Source organism: Oryx dammah, unplaced genomic scaffold, assembly GCF_014754425.2.
Source record: "Oryx dammah isolate SB20612 unplaced genomic scaffold, SCBI_Odam_1.1 HiC_scaffold_7, whole genome shotgun sequence".
NCBI classification, from domain to species: Eukaryota; Metazoa; Chordata; class Mammalia; order Artiodactyla; family Bovidae; genus Oryx; species Oryx dammah.
The window spans coordinates 40444123-40468886 of NW_024070191.1; the positions used below are offsets into that span (position 1 = coordinate 40444123).

Below are 24764 nucleotides of genomic sequence, written 5' to 3' on the forward strand. Positions count from 1 at the left end.
GTGGTAGAATCTAGCCCTCTCTCTCCCCTTGAATCTGCGCTGGGCTGTGATTCCTTGAAGCGATGGATTTGGGCAGAGTGACTCCTAAGGCTGGGTCATAAGAAGCCTTGCAGTTTCCAGTTGGTTATTTTGGAGAGGGATGCCACGTGGTCTCTGAGGGAAGCCAACTGCCCTAACAAACTCAGAGTGAGAGTCCCACTACCTTGAGAGTGCCATGCTGGGAGGAGGCCCCAGGCAGCCACGTGGAGCGACTTCCCACCCACCCAGGCACCAGCGGTGTGACTGCAGTCACCTGCAGATGGCACCAGTCTCTGCTGTGATTTCATGAGGGACCCCTGGAGAACCACCCGGAACTCTGAAAGACGGTGAAAATGTATTGTTTTAAATGAAAAAGTGTTGTTTCAGGTTTGGGGAGAGTTTGTTATGCAGCAGTAGATAACCAGAACTGAGTGCAATAAATATCTGTGAAATGGACCATCGAGTTCCATGGATCCACCCTCAGAGACTGCACAGCTAAGCCCGCCGTCTCAGCCACCAGACACACTTACATGTGCTCCCTGCAGCTGGGTGGTTGTGATTGAGTATTTATGCTCAGGATTAAAAGTGACTCTTGGGGGTTGTGAATTATTCCTGCAAGGCCGTTAAAAATCCTTCATTAAAGACAGCTTTGTTTCATAAGTATCCATGTACAGAACTGGCTTCTATACGTGAGGACTTGCATCTCCTGTGTGGCCAATACCACTTTTTTTGCTTACAACACCACTACATATATTATTTCATTTATTTTTATGTGATGATGACCCATCTTGTCTGGAAAAATATTTGAGAAGGCCTATTATTGTTAATAATAGTGTAGCGAAGTCATCAGTTCAGTTCAGTTCAGTCGCCCATTCGTGTCCAACTCTGCGACCCCATGAATTGGAGCACACCAGGCCTCCCTGTCCATCACCAACTCCTGGAGTTCACTCAAACTCACATCCATCGAGTCAGTGATGCCATCCAGCCATCTCGTCCTCTGTCATCCCCTTCTCCTCCTGCCCCCAGTGCCTCCCAGCATCAGAGTCTTTTCCAATGAGTCAAATCTTCGCATGAGGTGGCCAAAGTACTGGAGTTTCAGCTTTAGCATCATTCCTTCCAAAGAACACCCAGGACTGATCTCCTTTAAAATGGACTGGTTGGATCTCCTTCCAGTCTAAGGGACTCTCAAGAGTCTTCTCCAACAAAAGGATTATAAATTATATGTTGTCGTGAAAGCTGGAAGTATCCATTTATCTGGAATGGGCAAGTAGCTTACTCCCCGAAAGGAGTTTCTTCATCATTTTTTAACCTTAATACCAGGACTCAAGTCATAAACAGAGATTGGTGGTTTGACTTGGGGTTCAAATCAGCATGTCTGTGTCTTTGGCAAGTAAAGGAACTTTTGCAAAAGCCTTGCAGATTTTCAGTAATTTAAAAACCACTCTTTACAACTATTTCCAAAAGCATTTAAGTCATTCTCCAATCCCCTTGAATCTCTGGAGGTACAGAGTGCCAATCCCTGTGTGATGACAGTGATGATGACAAGCAGATGTGGACTGAGACAGGGACAAGAAGCTTGTGCCAGACAAGGGAAAGCAAGGTCTCCACCAAGGCGCTCACATCTGCACCTGCCCAGCATGGGCGACATTGGCTCGAAGTAAACCCCTACCAGCAACAGTATTGTCTGCTGAACACTGTGTTATTATTTTTTTTTAACCAGGGTTTCTGGTCTCCCTCAATCAATAGAAATTGATCAGGGGCCAGACAAACAGTTCGGGCGAGGCTTTATCTGGGCTCCTGCAGCTGCAGTGGGACGGTTTCTGCTGCTTGCTCACTGCCCAAGGGAAGTGGAGCGAGCTGGTTTCTTGTACGGGATGAGAGGATGGGTGAGTCCAGGGGTCGGACTTCAGGGTGTCGTAGGTGGTCTGCCAGCCCCTTTGCTGGTGTTGAGTGCAGGGGGCATGCACAGTATCCTGCTTTTGCTCCTGGCTCTTCAGAAGTGGTTTTTTGGTCTTTGTGTATCTCGTTGTCCAGAATTTGCCCCAACTGTGCATGCACACAGTTATTTTTAGTCCCTGATGGTTTTTTTATTTTGTTGCTGGAGGAGAGGTGTGTCCAGGTGCGAGCACTGCAGCCAAGGGTCCCAGGCCCCAGCCTGTCTCGTTATTTCTCTGCTCCTTTCACTCACATGTGAAGGGATGCCTTTGGGTGGATTTTCCGCCCAGTGTAAAATGTGACCATCAGAACCAGGGCGGGCCTGCCCTGCTTTTCCCCGGCAGAGCTACTGTCTGACGTCGCACGTTCTCCTTGGGAATCGTCTCAGAAAGGATGAGGCGGGATGGGTGGTTTGGCCACGTGTGGTCTGAGTAGACAGGTCACAAGACAAATGCAGCAAGCCAGAAAGGCTGCTGTCACTCAAAATGATGATCACACTACATCAGATGAAGGCAGTGTTGTTATGTTTGGTTCTGTGTGGAGAGATTGGCGCCAGGCAGCCTGAATTCACTGCTTGCTCTGTTGCTCTTTAATTATGTGACTTTGGGTAAGTTACTTCCTGTCTAAGGCTCGGCTGCTTTGGTGCTGTTATCAGTGATATAAAAGTAATCCTCATGAGATCTTGGCGTGTCATTAACAACCGCCTACGGGGTGACTCCGCGCATCATCCACACACCACCATGCTCACCATCCTGTCCCCTGCTCATCCCAGGAGAAGGGAGCAGTTGGGTAGTAATGTCCCGAGGCCCAGAGACCTTTAATCGCCATTTGTCCCCTACCCCCCACCACAAAAGACTCTGATGCTGGGAAAGATTGAAGGCAAAAGGAGAAGGGGATGACAGAGGATGAGATGGTTGGATGGCATCACCGACTCGATGGACTTGAGTTTGAGCAAGCTCCGGGGGATGGTGAAGGACAGGGGAGCCTGGCGTGCTGCAGTTCATGGGGTCGCAGAGAGTCGGACATGACTTAGGGACTGAACAACAACCCCACCACAAAGGTGAGGGGAGACGCCCTGTGATCACTCAGAGGGACAGAAGAGTCCTGTCTGGCCCCATCCCCTCTGCTTGTGCCAGAGACCCAAGCCAGGAAGCCCTCAGCTTCAAGAGAGCCACTTGAAAAGAGGTTAACCAGAGTACTTCCTACTCCCCTTGAACGATTCCGATGCCAAAGCAGAAAACCTTCGTCCGTCTCAGTTTATGTCATACCAGCCTCCTCTAGTGCTGAGCTGGGGTCAAAGCCATGTCCGCACACACCCCTGAATTTCTCGTTCTGTGCACCTCCACCCGCACTGCCCAGAGGACAGCTGCTGGGCCCCTCATCACCCTTCGCCCCCTTGCCCCCTAGGTGGGTCTCCAGGTCTCCCCTTTCTCCGTCTCTGCTGCTACCCACTTCCCCTCTTGCCCAAACCACCGCTGCTGTTCTCCTGTCTCTTCCTTTGGCTCCTGCATCCCTTCTCCATGTAGCAACTGTAAATCTCGTCATGGCTGCTCTCCTGTTTAAAGCCCTTCAGCGGTGCTCCATTGAATTTAAAGTTCACCCATCTCCTCTCCATGGCCCCTGAGGGCCCATCATGGTGGCACCCTTGCATGCCTCCCATCCTGTATTGCATGCCATGTCTGTGCCTACCGCATGGGCCTCCTCTCAGACCTTGGGACTATGCAGTGGGTTTGCCCTCCGCCTTAAATGTCCTCTGTGTCTGTGGAAGGCTGCCTTCTTGATGTTCTTCAAGAAAAAGCTCACACCTGACATCTCAAAGGGGCCTGGCTGGTCACCTGACCTCCCGAGCCGCATGTATTATTAGGTCAGTTCAGTTCAGTTCAGTCGCTCAGTCGTGTCCAACTCTGCGACCCCATGAATTGCAGCATGCCAGGCTTCCCTGTCCATCACCAACTCCCAGAGTTCACTCTGACTCACATCCATTGAGCTGATGATGCCATCCAGCCATCTGATCCTCTGTCGTCCCCTTTTCCTCCTGCTGTCAATCCCTCCCAGCATCAGAGTCTTTTCCAATGAGTCAATTCTTCACATGAGGTGGCCAAAGTACTGGAGTTTCAGCTTTAGCATCATTCCTTCCAAAGAACACCCAGGACTGATCTCCTTTAGGATGGACTGGTTGGATCTCCTTGCAGTCCAAGGGACTCTCAAGAGTCTTCTCCAACACCACAGTTCAAAAGCATCAATTCTTTGGTGCTCAGCTTTCTTCACAGTCCAACTCTCTCATCCATACATGACCACTGGAAAAACCATAGCCACCTCCAGTCTTATCACAAATTAACGTTCTTTCTTGGGAGCACTCATTTCATTTATTGTCCAAGTCCTGTCACCGTGTGAAGGTTCTTTGAGGATATACCGTTTCTGTAGCCTCAGTGTGTAGAACAAAGCCCGACCCCATAGCAGTTGCACAACAAATACTGTAGAACATGTAGGACGTGTAGAAACATCCACCCATGTATTCACTCCGCCAGCCCTCACTGCTTGGCCCAATGCCCTCTACACAGTAGACAAAGATCCTCAAGGCATATTCCCCTGTCTTGAGAAGGGATGTATACCTATGTACAATTCCCTGGAGAAAGCAATGGTAACCCACTCCAGTATTCCTGCCTGGAATTCCGTGGACAGAGGAGCCTGGCAGGCTACAGTCCATGGGGCTGCAGAGTCAGACACGACTGAGAGACTAACACTTTCACTTTTCATAACTACAATAAAAGTAACGATGCCTCGATGCCTGATGAGGGGTTACCTGGGCCACCTTGTGGATTCAAATAAGGTGGACACCGTCTCCCACCAAGGCCATCTGGGAGGGCTTCAGAGAGAAGTTAGAGTTGGAATTGGCAGAGATGAGACTGAAGTGAAGAATTTTTAAAAAGCAAAAGTCTGGGGGAGGCTAGGAGGCAGCCCCAGAAGGAAAAGCAAAGTAAAGTGAAAGTAGCTCAGTCGTGTTTGACTCTTTGCAACCCCATGGACTATACAGTTCATGGGATTCTCCAGGCCAGAATACTGGGGTGGGCACTTTGATCCACAGACACAAAAGGCCCGCTCCCCAAGTCTCCACTGCTGAGTCTGCATGCCGGGGACCTATCCTTAGTCTCTGAGTTTGATCTCATGTGCAAAAACACACGTGTATATGAGCAAATGTGTTCACTAAGTAGACTACAGGCTACTTGCTGGAAGAAGATACCAGTAGATTCAAGTGTGCCAAGTGTTTGTATTATATTTTTAACATCTTCCAAGTATTTTAGCAAATAATATGTTGTTTTTATGGGTAAAAAGTCTTCAGGGAAGTCACAAACAAGGTTGCATTGTCAACTTTAACTTCTTATACATGATGCTTTAACTCAGGTCAATTCATATATTCTTTTTTCTAGTATCCAAGAACTGTTTTGGATATAAAGCTTAATGATATAATAGAAGGCTTTTACTTTGCATATGGTTTTACTTTTAGCAATTGTATTTTCCGGTAAATGTCCAAAAGCTTAAAAATAAAATTTTTTTCCTACTCTGCTGTTTGTCAACAGAAAAGCTCATGAGGTTGTTATATTTGGGCATTTAATTTTAGTTTAAATTATCAGATTTCCTTATACAATTTCCCTCCTATTTTTCAAACCTTTAGAGGTATCACAGATGGTAATTCAAATATCCCACAGACTCACAGATTAAATGGAAATCATTAACATCAGTATTTAGCCACTGACATTTCAAAAGACACTGAAGACAAGTCAATACAATTAGATTAGATCTATCAATGTTCAGTGAGAAGATGTCTGAAGTCAGGCCAAAACTATGTTATTAAAATAATATTTTTATTTTTTAAAAAGATCACCTTATGTGTGTGTGTGTATACAACTCTCTACCTTTTTACCGTGTTCCTTTTACTAGTTGATCTTTGTGAGAGAGTTATAAAGCAGACACGCAGGTGAACCGGGCTGCATTTTGGAGTGGCAGGGATCAGAGAGACCAGCAAAGAGGCCTGCGGGGTGCCAGGCTGCTGTGTGCATCGGAATAATCACCCCCAGACTTCCTGATGTACCTTTTCCCTTGTTGTTGTTCAGTCACCCAGTCGTGTCCAATCTTGGCGACCCCATGGATTGCAGCACGCCAGGCTTTCCTGTCCATCACTCTCTCCCAGAGTTTCCTCAAACTCAGCTCCATTGAGTTGGTGATGCCATCCAACCATCTCATCCTCTGTCGTCCCCTTCTCCTCCTGCCTTCAATCTTTCCCAGCATCAGGGTCTTTTCAAATGAGTCAGTTCTTTGCATCAGATGACCGAAGTATTGGAGCTTCAGCTTCAGCATCAGTTCTTCCAATGAATATTCAGGGCTGATTTCCTTTAGGATGGACTGGTTTGAGCTCCTTGCCATCCAGGGGACTCTCTAACCCTGGAAGAGAGTCTTCTCTAGTACCACAATTTAAAAACATCAATTCTACAGCACTCAGCCTTCTTTATGGCCCAACTTTCACATCCATACATGACTACTGGAAACACCACAACTTTGACTGTATGGACCTTTGTCAGCAAAGTGATGTCTCTGATTTTTAATGCACAATCTAGGTTTGTTGTAAGTTTTCTTCCCAGGAGCAAGCGTCTTTGAATTTCATGGCTGCAGTCACCGTCCACAGTAATTCTGGAGCCCAGGAAAATAAAGTCTGTAACTCTTTCCATTTTTCCCCATCTCTTTGCCATAAAGTTATGGGACCGGATGCCATGACATTCGTCTTCTGAATGTTGAGTTTTAAGTCAGCTTTTTCACTCTCCTTTTTCACCCTCATCAAAAGATTCTTGAGTCTTGCTCTCTGCCATCAGGGAAGTCCTTGTCCCTTAGCTCAGTATATGAGAGAGACAGAGACAGGAGAGAGAGAGGCCGTACCTGTGATTATCCCATCAGTTCCATCTGGATCCGGAGAACCAGCAGCCTTCCGTGGGCTTGCTATGCTGACAGTTGCCCCAAAACATAGTCACTGATATGAAACAAGACAGAAACCAGCTTTCTTTCCCATCCACTTGCTGTCCCCAAAAAAGTAGAAAAAACAAAAGAACCTCCTGGAGAATCCAAAATAGGTCAATGCCATCATACTTTGCTATGTAGTAGATTGAAGAATCCCCCCGCCCTCGACCTCAGTCTGTACATCTCCAGTCACACCTTTGGACGGCCTGGGCCACCCCTCCGACCTGGTGCCCTGGCAGTAGGAGAGTGAAAGAACCATCCTTGCTTGTCTTTGTGCTAAAAAGGAGGCGAGAGCAGCAACGGGGGTGATGGGGGAAGCCACGCCGGAAGCGGGTCCCCCCGGGCTGGGCGTGGTCGCTGCTCGCCCAGGGCTGCTCAGGGCAGGCTCGGCCGGCGGCACCCGCGCCCTGGGGAGCTGGGGGAAATGCAGATTCTCTAACAGGGACCTACCGAGTGGGCAATTCTGGGGGTCACTCAGAGGCACAGTCGAGTCTGGGGCCTGCAGAGGCAGACGCAGTCCGTCCCCAGCGGTGGCCTCAGCAGCGGCTCTGCGGTGAGGGCTCGGACTGGCTGGACCGGCTCCCGGAGCCCGTACCTCCTGCCCTGTCTGCCCTCTGGCCGCCTCGCCCCTGCCTGTCCACCGTGACTCTGGGCAAAGGGCGCCGCCGTCAGGCAGTGTCGGCTCCTCTGACCCCAGGCACGGCCTCCCGGAAGAGCAGGGACCAGTCCTGGCCTCGGACCGTCCTGAATCTCCCTGGGCGCTCCTTCGCTCACCTGTCCATCAGGGATTGGGTGAGGACCACCCAAGGCAGTCATCACCATGGCAAGGACCAGAAAGGGCAGCGGGGAGGACTGTTGCTGGCAGGGAGCACCAGTGAGCACAGGAGATACAAGGAGAGGCCACAGCCTGTGGCGGTCCAAGCTGAGGAGCTAGCCTCGGGCTGGCCTCGAGGGCGGCCTGGGACCCAAGCAAAAGGCATCGCAAGCAAGAGCGAATCCCTGGGTCCTGTGTGCGGGGCTCCCCCTCCCTGCCCGCTGCCCACAGGAGGACACCCACAGAGTGTGCCCTGCTCTGAACAGGGCACCCGGAGCCCCAGACGTAGGTCCCCTTCGTGCACTCAGAAACAGCCAGATTCTTGTTTCTCCTCCCTCCCTCTTTCTCTCGCGGTGTCTTTCCACAGCAACAGCCCTGTGACCGTGATCCCTGGGGGCCTTTGAAAGCGATGACCAGTATATCTTTGCTCAGAGAACTCAAGGTCTTGGAAACTGTACAGTCTCTCAGGGAACGACGTGGAAACCGTAATATGTCAGTTCAGGAGAGATTTCCTGCCGCGCGAGAACCCGTTCGGTGTCTTCATTTAAATCCTCCTTGTCTCTCCTCCTCAGCCCGAAGACATCGGACAGGCGCCGATAGTGAACGCCCCGGAAGGTGGAAAGGTCGACTTGGAAGCCTTCAGCCATTTCACAAAAATCATCACACCAGCAATTACCAGAGTGGTGGATTTTGCCAAAAAGTTGCCTATGTTTTGTGAGGTGAGGAGATTGCTTTTCCTTCTTTGTTCGTATTCATTAGTTCCATTGAGTTCCTGAGTGTTATGTGTAATTTAATACTAATCGGTTGGGACTTAGAAAAAGTCATATGAAAACCACGGCAGCACGAAATGACAAGGCACTGTCCCGCGCGTTTCCCCGCCTCCGCTGCTGGTCACCATCCATCAGCTTATCCACGTGAGGCTGATGAGGGGCCTCTCCGCGGCGCGGCTGCAGGCCCAGGAGAACCAGACAGTCTCACCTCCTCTAGGGCAGCATTGTGCTGTCCCGGTTGCCGTCCTCAAGCGTGCCTCATGAAATCCAGTCTCTAATAGATCAGCAGGATAGCTTTTGTTAAGCCCACTTTACAGATGGGGAAAATTAAGATCAAAGAGATGAACTCTACCCATTTGGCATGGGGCCACTGCTCTTTGAGTCTCTGTCTATATTATTTCCACTTCATATCCCAGCAGGCTGGCTTTGTGGTGGTTTCTTCATCTTCAGGAATAAGTGAAATGGGGTGGAGTGGGGTGGGGGGTGTCCCTAGCAGTCCAGTGGTGAGATTCGGCACGTCCCCTGCAGGGGGCGTAGGTTTGAGCCTTGGTCAGGGAACTAAGATACCACCTGGGATTCTCCAGGCGAGAATACTGCAGTGGGCTGCCATTTCCTTCTCCAGGGGATCTTCCAGACCCAGAGATTAAACCCCTGTCTCTTGCGTCTCCTGCATTGGCAGGTGGGTTCTTTACCGCTGAGCCACCTGGGAAGGACCGTTCTAAAGAACAGATCTCCCATAATTTAGGTTATCTGCTTTTACAGAATATCCAATTTTTCAATAATATAAATATTCTGCAACGAGCATTCTGGTGCCTAAGCCCTGTTCACAGAACAGCCTGTTTCCTGGGGCGAATCCCAGAAGTGGAATTTAAGGACCTAGGCTGCTCCTCTGAGGACTTTCCATGCGTTGCCAGATTGCCCTCTAGAAAGTATGTCTACAGTCCCATCTGTGCCTGTCCTCCCAGTCCCGGTGTGAGCTCTTGTTTGGGGTGCTGGGTTGAATCTGTTTTCCCGAACCTCTCTTGGCCCTCTGTCTCTGGGCTGTGTCCTCGTTTCTCGGTCCTTGGTGTCTGAGAGAAAACTGGAGTTGGCTGCTCCTACAAGGCGAGCTAGCCTATCAGTCCTGCATTCCCCTTGGAATACCTACCAAGAAAAGTTTTCCGAAAATGTAAAGCTTAAGGCCACCAGCCACTGAGAGCTGTGTGGTGAATGGAGGAAAAGAAGCCGTTGCCACCACCAGTAACAAACACACCGTGCTCTGTGTCCTTGGCAAGGATGAGAGCTCAGCCCGGAACTTTCCAGGCCCGAGTGTGGCAAGCCTCTCCCTTCAAGCTTCCTTTGGGAGTTTAAGCCTGCTTCAAAGTTGTGGTTCCACCTCTCTTTCAACCTTGATATTTTCTAGTCTCCAAACTGAAAAAAAAGTGAGGGGAGACCATTTTGACAGCAGCGATACATATGTTTCTGGTGCTTGTGGCCTTCTGAGGACCTTTACCCTTTGACTTTTTTTTTTTAATCTTTTGGTGGCACTGCATGGCATGTGGGATCTTAGTTCCCCACCAGAGATCAAACCCGAGCCCTCTGTATTGGAAATACAGAGTCTTAACCACTGAACCACCAGTGAAGTCCCTTTTGACACTCTGGAACCCCAAAGAGGGCCGTGAACAGCGCAGGCCGTGAGCTACCTGTGGAGTGGGCTCCAGCTCCCAGGTGGGCTCCAGAACCGGAAGTTTCTGCCAGACGCAGTTTGATCCACCTGCTGTTCAAATCACACTCAGGGCAATTTTCTCCTGAGACCCGTTCCAGCCCACCAACCAAGGGCTTCAAAAGCTCTGAAATGGCTGCTGGCAGAGCTGCCAAGAGCACACGTTGGAACCATTTCTTGAGTGCAGGGCACACACACTCCTGCCAGCCGACCAAGCATCGCACTCCTGGGGCGGGTCTGTGGGTGCCCCTGCCTCTCCCCTGGGGCGGGCCCCCCGGGGCCTCCCCACAATGGAGGGTTCTTAGGTAACTTAGAGACTGTCTGCCCACACGTGGAAACAAACCTCACCCTAAACGCCTCTTTGAAGAACAGGCATCTGGCCTAATTTTTAAACCACTGGAGACCCCTGACAAATCTTTACTCTGCTTTTATTTACATGTGAACTCACAAATAGGAAGTTTTCAAAAGAAAACTACTTCATCTATCATCAGACTTGGCTGTAAAGATGGGGCCTGCCCAAGTCTATATACTCTAAAAACAACTAAAATCAATGGTTTTATCAGACTAGTCATTTCTCTTTGTCATTCTATGTCCATGGTTCTCAAGAGAAGGTCCCTGAACCAGGTGTGTGGGCATCACCGGGGAACTTGGGCGCATGCAGACCCTCAGAGGTGGGGCCCGCAATGTGTGTTTATCAAGCCCTAGGTGTCGGTGAGCGGGCTGCAGACAGGACCTCTGCCCTAGGCAGTGAGGCCAGCACTCACCCACTCCAGCCAGCTGTCCGATTGCCTGTGGAGGCGCTAGCCAAGTTCCCGTCTCCTGTTCCCTACCAGGCCCTGAGCCCAGGAATCCAAGATGTAATTGAGGAGTACAAATCAGAAACTAAATAAAAGCAAATCATAGTCATTTTGCTTAATGAGTAGAGGGGAGAATTCACATGAATGGATTCCAGAACCAAACACAAAATGCCTTTTATTCTAGAGAACAAGCAGAGCAATTTGAAATTAAACAGTAAGGCAAGTAGGCTGAGTTAGTAAAAAAAAAAAAAATATATATATATATATATATATAATACCCTGTATTTTAAAGGTAATTCCATAGTACTGCTTTGTCATATGTAGTCACCTGAATTGAAGTAGTTGTGTTGCCAAGATCATTTCTCAAAAAAGAATTGGAACCTGCTTTAATGAAGAGAGAAACTATGTGTCATTTCATATTCATTCTTTACGGAAACTTACACCCAAATCCCTTCAGAGAGGGAGCTTTCCTTTTCCCTTGACCTTGGATTCTGACAGAGCTGGCTTCCAACTCTCACCTCACCCACTCAGGGACCCCCTAGCATGTCTCTCAACCTCTCAGAGCCTGGATTTTCACACCTGTCAATAAAATTGGAATCAGAATATTTACCTCACTGCATCATTGCAAATGTTAAACAAGGTGATGCATGTCAATCTTAGCCCAATTCATCAAAAACACCCATTAACTTAACAGTGTTTCAACCTACTTTGATAATGGCATTTAATTAAACATTCTCCCCCTCCAAAGAATCAAACGCTAATTTTTTGTTATTTCTCTTCACACAGTTTTTTTTAATTTATTATTAATGTTATCAGTTCAGTTCAGTCCATCAGTCGTGTCCGACTCTTTGCAACCCCATGAATCGCAGCACGCCAGGCCTCCGTCTCCATGACCAACTCCTGGAGTTCACTCAGACTCACATCCATCAAGTCAGTGATGCCATCCAGCCATCTCATCCTCTGTCGTCCCCTTTTCCTCCTGCCCCCAGTCCCTCCCAGCATCAGAGTCTTTTCCAATGAGTCAGCTCTTCACATGAGGTGGCCAAAGTACTGGAGTTTCAGCTTTAGCATCATTCCTTCCAAAGAACATCCAGGGCTGATCTCCTTTAGGATGGACTGGTTGGATCTCCTTGCAGTCCAAGGGACTCTCAAGAGTCTTCTCCAACACCACAGTTCAAAAGCATCAATTCTTTGGTGCTCAGCTTTCTTCACAGTCCAACTCTCTCATCCATACATGACCACAGGAAAAACCATAGCCTTGACTAGACGGACCTTTGTTGAAAAAGTAATGTCTCTGCTTTTCAATATGCTATCCAAGTTGGTCATAACTTTTCTTCCAAGGAGTAAGCATCTTTTAATTTCATGGCTGCAGTCACCATCTGCAGTGATTTTGGAACCCCCAAAATAATGTCTGACACTGTTTCCACTGTTTCCCCGTCTATTTCCCATGAAGTGATGGGACCAGATGCCATGATCTTCGTTTTCTGAATGTTGAGCTTTAAGCCAACATTTTCACTCTCCTCTTTCACTTTCATCAAGAGGCTTTTTAGTTCCTCTTCACTTTCTGCCATAAGGGTGGTGTCATCTGCATATCTGAGGTTATTTATATTTCTCCTGGCAATCTTGATTCCAGCTTGTGCTTCTTCCAGTCCAGCATTTCTCATGATGTACTCTGCATAGAAGTTAAATAAGCAGGGTGACAATATACAGCCTAGATGTACTCCTTTTCCTATTTGGAACCAGTCTGTTGTTCCTTGTCCAGTTCTAACTGTTGCTTCCTGACCTGCATACAAATTGGAACCAGTCTGTTGTTCTATGTCCAGTTCTAACTGTTGCTTCCTGACCTGCATACAAATATCTCAAGAGGAAGTTCAGGTGGTTTGGTATTCCCATCTCTTTCAGAATTTTCCACAGTTTATTGTGATCCACACAGTCAAAGTCTTTGACATAGTCAAAAAAGCTCAGTCATGTCCAAATCTTTGTGACCCCATGGACTGCAGAACGCCAGGCTTCCCTGTCCATCACCAACTCCTGGAGCTTGCTCAAACTCATGTCCATTGAGTCTGTGATGCCATCCAACCGTCTTATCCTCTGCCATCCCCTTCTCCTCCTGCCTTCAATCTTTCCCAGCATCAGGGTCTTTTCAAATGAGTTAGTTGTTCACATCAGGTGGCCAAAGTATTGGAGTTTCAGCTTCAGCATCAGTCCTTCCAATGAATATTCAGGACTGATTTCCTTTAGGATTGACTGGTTTGATCTCCTTGCAGTTCAGGGACTCTCAAGAGTCTTCGCCAACACCACAGTCCAAAAGCATCAATTCTTCGGTGCTCAGCTTTCTTTATGGTCCAACTCTCACATCCATACATGGCTACTGGGGAAAAAAATAGCTTTGACTATATGGACCTTTGTCGACAAGGTAATGTCTTTGCCTTTTAATATAATGTCTAGGTTGCTCATAGCTTTTCTTCCAAGGAGCAAGCATTTTTAAATTTCATGGCTGCCGTCACCATCTGCAGTGATTTTGGAGCCAAAAAAAGTAGTCTGTCACTGTTTCCATTGTTTCCTGATCTATTTGCCATGAAGTGATGGGGCCGGATGCTGTGATCTTAGTTTTCTGAAAGTTGAGTTTTAAGCCAACTTTTTCACTCTCTTCTTTCACTTTCATCAAGAGGGTCTTTAGTTCTTCTTTGCTTTCTGCCATGAGGGTGGTGTCATCTGCATATCTGAGGTTATTGATATTTCTCCCAGCAATCTTTATTCCAGCTTGTGCTTCATCCAGCCCAGCATTTCGCATGATGTACTCTGCATCTAAGTTAAATAAGCAGGGTGACAATAATGTTATCACATTATCACAAATCTTAACAGGATACCCAAATGAGTTTAAAATGAGATTACAACACTGACAAAGAGATCGAGTGTATGCAGTAATTCTGATGCCAGAGACTCTGAGAACATAATAACCCTAGGAGCCAGGAGGTCCAGATTCTGGGCTCACCTCTGCCTCTGATCAATTGGGTGACTCTGAGCAAAGTTGTGACTTCTCTGGGCCTCAGAGGTCACATGTGTCTGTTAACAGACCTTCCAGTCCTCTGGCTTTTAAGAGATTCAAGGAGCAAACTTGCTTCACAAAACAGAGCAGCACAGTTGCCAGCTAAACAGTGAGGTCAGCTCTTAGAGCTACCAGACCAAAACGGTGGTACATTTAGAAAGGTCTCAGTTGGTGGCTACTCCAGTATTCTTGGGCTTCCCTGGTGGCTCAGACAGTAAGGTATCTGCCTGCAGTGTGGGAGACCAGGGTTCTGAGTTGGTTGCACTTTCAATGCAGGGGGTGCCAGTTCAATCCCGGGTCAGGGACCTAAGATCCCACATGCCATGAAGTGCAGCCAAAAAAAAAAAAAAAAACACCTGGTGAAGATGATGAACGAACAGTGTGGGTGCTCAGTCGCTCCAGTTGTGTCCGACTCTGCGCCAACTCTCTGTGACCCCATGGACTACAGCCCACCAGGCTCCTCTGTCCACGGGGATTCTTCAGGCAAGAATACTGGGCTGGGTTGCCATGCCCTCCTCTGAGCGATCTTCCTGACCCAGGGATCGAACCCAGATCTCCTGTGTTGGCAGGCAGACTTTTTACCACGAGTGCCCTGGGAAGCCCAGGCTTGGAGTATGGGGAGTGGTTGTGGGAGTCTGCAGCCGCGAGCAGACAGGGCAGGGGCTGCTCCCGTTGCCCCTGGGGTCCCACGGGCAGGTCCTTGCTTCGTGCTGTGCCCTCGCTCCGTGCTGACGTGGGCTGCTTCTTTCCAGCTGCCATGTGAAGACCAGATCATCCTCCTTAAAGGCTGCTGCATGGAGATCATGTCCCTCCGCGCAGCCGTGCGCTACGACCCGGAGAGTGAGACTTTGACCCTGAACGGGGAGATGGCGGTGACGCGCGGCCAGCTGAAAAACGGGGGCCTCGGGGTGGTGTCTGACGCCATCTTCGACCTGGGGATGTCGCTGTCCTCTTTTAACCTGGACGACACTGAGGTCGCTCTCCTTCAGGCCGTCCTGCTGATGTCTTCAGGTGAGTGTGTCCGGACCGGGCCCTGCGCGCGTTCAGAGCGCTTGGGGAGCTTCCGGTCGCCAGAGCTTCCGGTCCCCGGCGCTTCCGGTTGGCATCCCGCGGCCCTCCAGCGGCTGGCGGTAGGTTTCCGGTCCCAGCCAGATCGCGTCCCCGCGTCCTCCAGCGGCGGACGGGGCTTTGCGGAATGCTGGGGAGCAAGAGGGGGTGTCTGCGGCTCCTCAGGTCGTGACAGGAGCCCCCGGAGCTCCTCTTCCAAGGCTCGGTGAAGCGGCTCCCTTCCACAGACACTCCTGGCTCGCCTGGGGGCGGTCGGCTCCCTTCTGGGTCCGCATGCTCTGCACTGCACCCACAGCGGTGGGGTCCCCCAGACCCGCCTCCAGTGTGGTGGGCAGGCTCTGTCTGGCGCTGCCTTCCCCATCCTGCCCTCCCAGTGCCTACGCCGTGTGCAGTCCCCTCCTGTCAGGAGCCCATGGCTGCCCTGGTAGGATCCTGAGAATTCCGCTTCCACCCCGTGACTGCCTTGTGTTCTGTGATACTCCAGCTCCTCTTGGGAGCGGACTTGCAAACAGGATAGGAAGCCGCTTCTACGAAGCAGGAAGTGAGGCAGCCTCCAGCAGACAGCCAGGTCAAGGTCTGCCAGTAGACTTCACTATCAGTTCAGTCACTCGGTTGTCTCTGACTCTTTGAGACCCCATGGACTGCAGTACGCCAGGCCTCCCTGTCTATCACCAACTCCTGGAGCTTGCTCAAACTCATGTCCATCGAGTTGGTGATGCCATCCAACTGTCACACGAGTGTATGTTCCTCGAGTGTATGTTCCTCGATTCTTTGTCTCGTCACAACAAAGATTTGGAGTGAGGGACATTAAAGCCCCCTCGGCGTGTCACAGCTCTCAGGTCTTGGATAGACCGTGTTATAGCTCTCAGGTCTCAAATGGACCGTGTTATAGCTCTTAGACAAATCAGTGTTACAGCTCAGTGTTACAGCTCTATTTTATTTAGAAGATAGCAGGAAAACCCATCTTCGAGGTGTGAGTGCATGTCAATCTAAAGACAGGAGGAGAAGAGCGCCCCAGCGCGTGGGAGAGAGTGAGAGCTAGCTTTGGCTCTTCTATTTATGTTTATCTCTCCCTGGGCCTGTCCTATATAAATTGGGCCAGCCAGGAGTGTTGTTTGTTGTACCTGAGGTCCTCACTCCGGTCCTCAGACCTTCTTTTGTTTCATTTTTGGGGGCTTTTCCCTTCCTTGTCTTGTAGTCACCATTTTGGACTCCTTTTCCCTATTCTACCTACCTAACACAACCATCTCACCCTCTGTTCTCCCCTTCTTATCCTGCCTTCAATCTTTCCCAGCGTCAGGGTCTTTTCCAGTGAGTTAGTTCTTTGCATCAGGTGGCCAAAGTACTGGAGTTTCAGCTTCAGCATCAGTCGTTTCAATAAATATTCAGGACTGATTTCCTTTAGGATTGACTGGTTTCATCTCCTTGCCATCCAAGGGACTCTCAAGGCAAGCAAGCAAGCAAGCACTCAGTCGTGTCCGACTCTTTGCGACTCCATGGACTGTAGTCTACCAGGCCCGTCTGTCCATGGGATTTTCCAAGCAAGAGTACTGGAGTGGGTTGCCATTTCCTTCTCCAGGGAATCTTCCTGACCCAGGGATCGAACCTGGGTCTCCTGCATTGCAGGCAGACGCTTTACCCTCTGAGCCACCAGGGAAGCCCAAGTATCTAATAATAATAAAACATGTAATTTATCTAAGGACTCCCTTTGTGACCCTGAGCAAAGCTTCTAGTGTCTCTGGTCTTCAGTGTCCTGTAAAATAAAGAAACTGAGTAAGTGCAGAGTAATACCATGTTGACTTTCTGTTTGGATCAAAAGTTAAACGATCCTGTAGAGAATTTATCTGGCACATTCAGAGAGAGAGAGAGAAGATGGGGCGAGCCACAGAGCCAGCAACATCAACTATGAAGGAAATCACAAAATTAAAATGCAAACATTGCAATCTGAGCTGGATGGGGGATGCCAAAAGCCAGGATATTTTGTCTAAGCTCAGAAGGGTGGGCTGAGGCATTAACCCTGATTCTTTCTTTCAAATAAAGCAGAACTCTATTTAGAGTTTTACTGATACAGATATTTCAATAACTAGACACTTAAAGCATTAATGTATTTATTTGATCAAAGCCACAAACAGGAGAACTGGGCAGGGAGGTGGTAGGGCTTCCCAGAGTTGTATGAGGAATTCATTCAGGTTTAGAAATTTCGTGGGGTTTTTTGTTTGTTTGTTTTTAGGTATAACTTATATAACATTGCATTAATTTCAGGTGTACAACATAATGACTGGATATGTGTATATTATTTTGAAATGATCATCACTATTAACTAACATATCTCCTCATATATAGTTGCACAAGTTTTTCTTGTGATTAGGACTTTTAAGATTTACTGTCTTAGCAACTTTCAAACACGTAATACGGTATTAGCTAGTCATTATGCTGTTCATTACATCTGCATGACTTGTTTTATAACTGGAAGTCTGTACCCTTTGACCCCCTTCACCCACTTCACCCACCCAGACTCCCAGCCTCTGACAGCCACCAATCTGCTATGCATATGAGCTTCCTGGGATTTTGTTTGTTTTTGTTTTTGAGATTCTACCTATAAGTGAGATCATATAGTATTCATCTTTCTCTGACTTATGCACTTAGCACAGTGCCCTCAAAGTCCATCCACGTTGTTGCAAATAGCAAGATTTCATTCTTTATAACTAAATAGCATGCCAGAGATTGTGTGTGTTGGGGGGGTGGGGGTGACAGCTTCTTTATCTGTTCATCCATGAGTGGACACTTAGCTTGTTTCCATACCTTAACTATTATAATAATGCTGCAGAGAACAGGGGGGTGAAGATATGTTTTTGATGTAGTGGTTTCATTTTCTTCAGATAAATACCCAGAAGTGGGATTGTTGGGTCATGTGGTAGTTCTATTTTAACTTTTTAAGGAATCTCCGTACTGTTTTCCACAGTGGCTGTACCAACTTACATTCCCAAAAATAGTGCTCAAGGGTTCTCTTGTTACTTCTTTTCTTTTTGATGATAGCCATTCTGACAGGTGTGAGGTGATATCTAGTTGTGGTTTTGATTTGCATTTCCATTCATCTATGTATCTGTTTTTATGCCAATACAATACTCTTTTGGTTGCTGTAACTTTATCATATAGTTTTAAATCAGAGAATGTGATGCCTCCAGCTCCGTTTTCTTTTCTCAAGATTCCTTTGGCTATTCGGGGTTTTTTTTGGCTGAAAATACAAACTTTAGCATTGTTTACTCTAGTTCTGTGAAAAATGCCATTGAAACTTTGATAGGGATTGCACTGAGTCCACAGATGGCTTTGAGTAGTATGAACATTATAACAATATTAATTCTTCCAATCCATGAGCATGGGATATCTTTCCACTTACTGTGTTTTCTTCAGTTTCCTTCATCAATGTCTTATTTTTCAGTGTATAAGTCTTTCACATCTTTAGCTGAATTAGTCCCTAGGTATTTTATTCTTTTTGATGCAATTGGGAATGTTATCAGCAAATAGTGACAGGTTTTACTTTTCCCTTTCCAACTTGGATGCCTTTTCTTTCTTTTGCTTGCCTAACTGCTCTGCATAGGACTGATAATGCTATGCTGAGTAAAAGCCACAAGAGGAGGCATCCTTTCTTGTTCTCTGTCTTAAAAAAAGTTTTCAGCTTTTCACCATTTAGTATGCTCTTAGCTGTGGACTTGTCATATATAGCTTTTATCATGTTGAGATACATTCCCTCTGTATCCACTTTTGCAACCCAAGTCCTTGCAGCCTAGATATTCCCCAATCATCCAGCCTTCTCTTGACATCCTTTTATCATTTTTTTTAAACTGCCTTGAGTCTTCTATGTATTGTGGGAAGACCAGTGGTTTTCCAAGACTTGGGAAGATTTTTCTGGCCTGTACATGATCGTGATCTCCTCCAGCTCCATCTTCCCACTGTGACTCTTCTCTTCCCTACACAGGATGATGCTAGTGTCGTTCACATCCCCTTTTCATTATAACTTCCCAAGACACCACCAACACAGGGCTGCTACAGAAGCAATCAAAGGTATAAGGGAAGGGAAGGAGTGGTTCATTGAAGCCAAATAAACAATTAAAATTGGATATTGTGCTGCTTTGTCTTCACCAGAGTCTCTTTCCATCGGACATTCCTCCTTTGCATCCAGGCTGCGTGATTTCCTCCCAATCTCTTTTCACATCTCTCTCTTCTCTCTAAGTCCCATGCTTGTCAGAATCCCTCCTCATTATGCAGAGTATTTCAGTTCTCTAGGTGAGGTTTCTCCTTCTGTACCCTAGGAGGGAGGCATCACCCTTCACACCCAAGAAGGTGATTTGTGTAAGCCAGAGACATTTATCTGAACAAAGCCTTGACACCCTTCATGTAAGTTACTCCACTCCCTGGCATCTTGGTCCCTGATGCCCCAGAGTTCATACTGCATCCATGCCCATTCCTAGGAGTCAAAAGTCCCCAGACTGGCCCACTTCACACTAAAGGACTTGAAGTGGACCAGGCCAGTGGACCTTCTCATTTCTGCCTCCAAATTAACATCCTTTCTTCTCCCTCAGATCGCCCAGGGCTTGCCTGCGTGGAGAGAATAGAAAAATACCAAGATAGTTTCCTGCTGGCCTTTGAACACTATATCAATTACCGCAAACACCACGTGACTCACTTTTGGCCAAAACTCCTGATGAAGGTGACAGACCTGCGGATGATCGGAGCCTGCCATGCCAGCCGCTTCCTGCACATGAAGGTGGAATGCCCCACGGAACTCTTTCCCCCGTTGTTCTTGGAAGTGTTTGAGGATTAGACCGACTGACTCATTCTCATAATTCCAACAGCACTACTGGGTGTCATTTCATTCCATTGCCTAGCTCTTTTTTGTTTGTTCCTTTATTTCTTTGTGTTGGGAGGGATTGTTTTGGGGTAAAGGGAGGTAGTCCTTGGCATAGACATGGATGAAATTGCCCCTTGAATGCGGGTACTTGCTAACTATTGCATTTTGTTCTCCAGTCCTTTGATGTGAATATGCTTTGGAGGTTTTACAGTTGTGGAGGTGGGGTGGGGACAATCATTAATTCACCAGCATCAAGCCGTCACCAGCTCCCATCTGTCCCTGGTCAGTGACTCGAGCAAGCAAAATGGCACAGCAGGAAACTAAAGAAGACTTAAAACCAAGACAATGTAGTCATCTTGATCCAATCCTGGTTTTTGCAGGGCTCGAATTAGCACAGCACAGACAGCTTCTGATGAGATGTGGCTTTCAGCTTCCTAGGGAAAGTTCTGAACACATTGTTATCTCTTCAAGAACATGCTGTTTCCAGCACTCTGTTCTCTCCTAGCAGCCTAACCTGGAATATATAAGGATATTTGTTTCCCCCAAATTAGCTGTCCTTTCACTGTAAATTTCATAATCCTGTGATTTAATTCGAGTTATACAAGGGTGTGACTCAAAGATGTGCAGGTGTTTGATTGATTGAGGCCAACAAGGAAAACAGTTTCCTTAAGTGAGCCCAAAGAAATTCAAAATCTTCACAGATATCAGTGACTCAGTGGTTTCCAAAAATTTACATAGTGTCACTTCATAGTAAGAAGGCTTCTTACTGCTCAGAGGACACTCCCACAAAAATCAAACCTACTTACAGAGTGATGTCACTGTTCAGTGACATCTGACCCTTCATCTCTCAAAGTCCTCAAGTCATTCAACCTGATTGCATCTCTGCTGAGCTGACAACAGATTTCCCTGTGGATTGACCTTCCAGTCAAGGAGCGGTAACAAGCTGAAATATTTCAGTCTTGTTCTGGGGAGAGACTAGTGACGTCACGTTCTATGTTGAAGAAAATGCAGGGCCTCAGAGCCTCCTCACGCCCTGATGCTGAGGTTCCCCCCTTCTGCTCTTGGATCCTCGGGCTCTTTGCTCTACTCACAAATGTTTCCTAATCTCCTTTCCCTCTGGCTCTGAGGCTTGACTACCACCAAACAAAGCCTGCTCCAGCCACTGACTCTCTCTGGCCTTCTGATAGCATTGCCCTGACAGATACTCAGCAGAAAACAGCTGCAGACCACGCACACAAACCCTCACTCACCTTCCCCGCCCAGCCCACCTCCCCAGTGACCGCCACTGGAGCACTGTGTGCCCAGAAAGCATATGATGCCCCTGGGTGCTTCAGTGTCAGAAGATGGGCACAGAATATACCCATGAAACTGAATGTATCTCACTCTTCACTGTCATGGTAGACATAAACTATTCCTCTGCCTGCCTTGTACTGCCTTATCCTGGAAGTGTTTGGGAAAATAAGCCATATCAGTGAAACTTGCCTAAAAACCATGTGGATTCATTCTTTTTTTAACTGGCCCAGAAGTTGGGGTGCCTGAGTTCTAATTTGTGCTCTCAAGTGGTAGATTTGTGACCTTGAGTCATGAACTCAAAAATCCTTCCTGTCCTTAACACTGTACTAATTTTAGGGGGCGAGAGAATCAAGTTCTTTTTATGGTTTCTTTCACATTCTAATTTCTAACTTTATTAGAAATGATGACTCTCCTGACAGCTAAGGAAAATATATTTGGTGTTGATTCAAAATAGGCGGTTGATATACGACATTATCAGTTATTTAGAGAAAGGCAGGGTAGATTTGGGAGGAGGAGAGGAGTGGCATTAAAAATCCTGAGAGTGACCAGAAATAATCCGGGAGGAAAATTATGTGTTTGATGTGCTAAAGCAATTACACAGGCTTCCAGGGAAAGAAACCAAGAGTGGTGCACTGGAACTTACTACCCAGAGAAAGGAAATAGGTGAAGAGAATAAAATTATCAACATGAAGTTCATGGGCAGATTGCCTGCTTTGACTTCCCTCAGTTCAGTCGCTCAGTCCTGTCCGACTCTTTGCGACCCCCATGGACTGCAGCACGCCAGGCTTCCCTGTCCTACGGACAGTTTTTTGGTTTTGTTTTCTCCAGGTAGCCTCTAGCCAGTCCCCTCTGGTCCTCACTTTGTTACCGTCTCAGCTTCCCCTGTTGACTCTCTTTGGATGACTGCTCTTTGAAACAAAAGCGTTTAACCACCTCTGCTCCAGGATAACTCCGAGAAGCTTTTCCGGGTGGGGCAGGTTTTCCTTTGGAAGGGAAGGCGAGCAGGCAGGTTCTGGAAGCTCACAGAGTCCTCAGGCAGTAGGCTCCCCAGGAAAGTCTCCTCAACGTGTTGAGATTCCCCAGGGCATCAGACAGCCCCAGATTCAGAGCAAGTGCAGAGCCTGATCTAAAGCCGCATCGCAATGCCTTAGGGATTAACATGACTGGCCATTGGCCAAATGGTTCAGCAGATCTACGGCCACCCAGCCAGCCCCGACTAAATGTGTGTTTGATCCTTGGCCTCTTACATGGTAGCCTTAAGCAGGCAAACTGCTGATCTCAAAATCTTGTCGAAGGCTGACTACTTCCTGCTGAGTAGACTTCCGGTTGAAGGAAAGGCTGTCAAGACTGAAAGACTCACAACCCCGATGGTCAAGGTGACTCATTCCTTCTGTAATTGACTGCGGTACTTCCTGCATCTCAAGACTCCATCCTCTAAAACTCGATTAGGAGGGACTTGCTCTGGATTTTTTTTTTTTTCTTTTTAACATTTTTTCTTACGTCGTCCAGACTTTCAAATCAAATGTGGACTGACTGAAACCTTGCTCAGTGGGGAGACATCCCAGAAGAGGGGATCACAGCCTACAACTGGGATATCTATTTATAAATCACTTAAATTTGGGGGGGTGAGTGCTGTCCAGTGTGTGTGTGTGTGTGCGCGTGTGCGTGCGTGTGTGTAGCCCTCAAGTGTACTTCACTCTTCAATTAGATGTGCCGTGTTGGTAGAAATAGTGAAAAAAGTAAAGATCTTTTCTTCTTTATGATTCTGCTCAAAACACCACGTGCCGCCTCCGAGCTTTCCTCGTCCCGTGAGCCTCGGTCCTCAAGGATAGCCGCGCCGAGCTGCCGCCTCAGCCCGAGAGCCGCCTCTTCCGCCCACAGCATGGCCGGCGCGGCCCGCCCCGCGCCTCCGCACCCGGCCCCAGCGGACACAGCCTCCGTGAACTGCAGACGCCCGCGAAGCATGTCACTGTCCGTGAAACGTTTTTATTCTATGGAACTCTAACCCATTCGTGTCATGTTGACCTTTGGCTGCATGAGTCATAAAATATGAAACTGGTCTTATGGTTTTTGAAACGTAGCCAGCATTTGTGAGGCTAAACCTTTTTCACAAACTGAGTTGAATCACCACCAGGCCACCATTCCTCTTCAGAAGGAGAGTGCTTAACAGACGTTTGAATCTCTTTGCCCTTTCCGATGGTTACCGCGTCAGGTTCCAAAATAAGCTCGTCATTTTTCCTGTTATTTTAATAATAAGGAAATATTAGCATAGTGTTTCTTTTGATAGCGATAGACTATAATCCGTATTTAAATTTTATAGAGGAGAAATTTTATTGTACTGTGATGTAGATATTTATTATCCAGGTAAGGATTTGCCCGGTGTGTATTTTTTACAATTGAAACACTTTACTTTAATCTTAAAAAAAAAAAAAGAAAAAACTTTAAAAACACTCACACAGAGACACAAAAACAGACTAGGGGAAAAAAGGTTTGGCCTTATCACAGAATTTTTACTGTGCTGTACAAATGTTTGCAAATGCAAAATGTGTGCATTTCTAGTGTGTTTCTACATTCATTAACGCCGCCTTCAGGAGCAATATCGTGCAGGTAAAATGCTGTTTGTGGCTTTCTGTTGCACAGTTAAAGCTGACCCACCTTATGCACAAGACAATCAGATATAAATCTGTCCTCCTCAGGATGCAGATAGGACGTCCCGGAGCACAACGTACGACAGAGGAAGACCCTTAGGTGACAGGCAACTTGCTGACACAGACGCTGGCAGGGCATGAACAGCTGACATTATGCCACTCCCCTTTTTTGGTTCTTCCTAATTGACATTTTTCATTTGATTATAGAGCCAAATTAGTTATGAAGGCTTTCTTTGGAGAAAACACCTTTATTCCCCCATGATGTTTTCATGCCCTGAGAATCAGAAAAAGACAACAGAACAGGGAAAGATTTACAGTCATCAGAAGATTTGTGTTTTGCAAATGGTGTTAAGTGATATTGCTAGATTGGTAATATTTTTTTCAGCCTAAAATTCTATTGAAATCTGTGATCAAAATGTTTTAAACTATCCAAAAAGAAAATTTGTATATTTGGGAAAAATGGATTTTTACATAGCTTTTGTATGCAGATATTAAATTGTAATTATGACTATAGCAGGCATAGATAAACTGATAAGCTACAATTCTAAAAAAGAAACAAAAAAGAAAAGCTTATAACGGATATACTTTTCTGCCTCTTTCTTTAAATATTATTATTTTCTACATAGGCACAGGGTTACCTGCTTGTCTCATCTTGCTGCTTCTAAAAGAAGGAAAACAGAGATGTAACGACATTTGTTTCATAAACATCTACTAGAATAAGCAAGTTTTCTTGAGAGGAGGGCATGAAGGGATAAGGAGATACTCGCTTTAGAAGGGGCCACAGAGATGGGGTGAGGAGGCAAGAGGGAAGTTT

General features: G+C 47.2%; 1 protein-coding gene across 3 annotated transcripts in view; it reads left to right on the top strand.

Moving 5' to 3' along the window:
- The window catches only part of THRB (thyroid hormone receptor beta), a 435047-nt gene extending 410513 nt beyond the window's left edge, over positions 1-24534 (top strand). For all 3 annotated transcript variants that reach the window (XM_040243299.1, XM_040243300.1, XM_040243301.1), the window contains 3 exons: positions 8347-8493; positions 14845-15103; positions 19741-24534. In XM_040243299.1, the coding sequence (XP_040099233.1) occupies positions 8347-8493; positions 14845-15103; positions 19741-19982 (648 nt within the window). In that variant the 3' untranslated portion in view covers positions 19983-24534. The remainder of the gene's footprint in view (positions 1-8346; positions 8494-14844; positions 15104-19740) is intronic.
- The last annotated feature ends 230 nt before the right edge of the window (positions 24535-24764 follow it).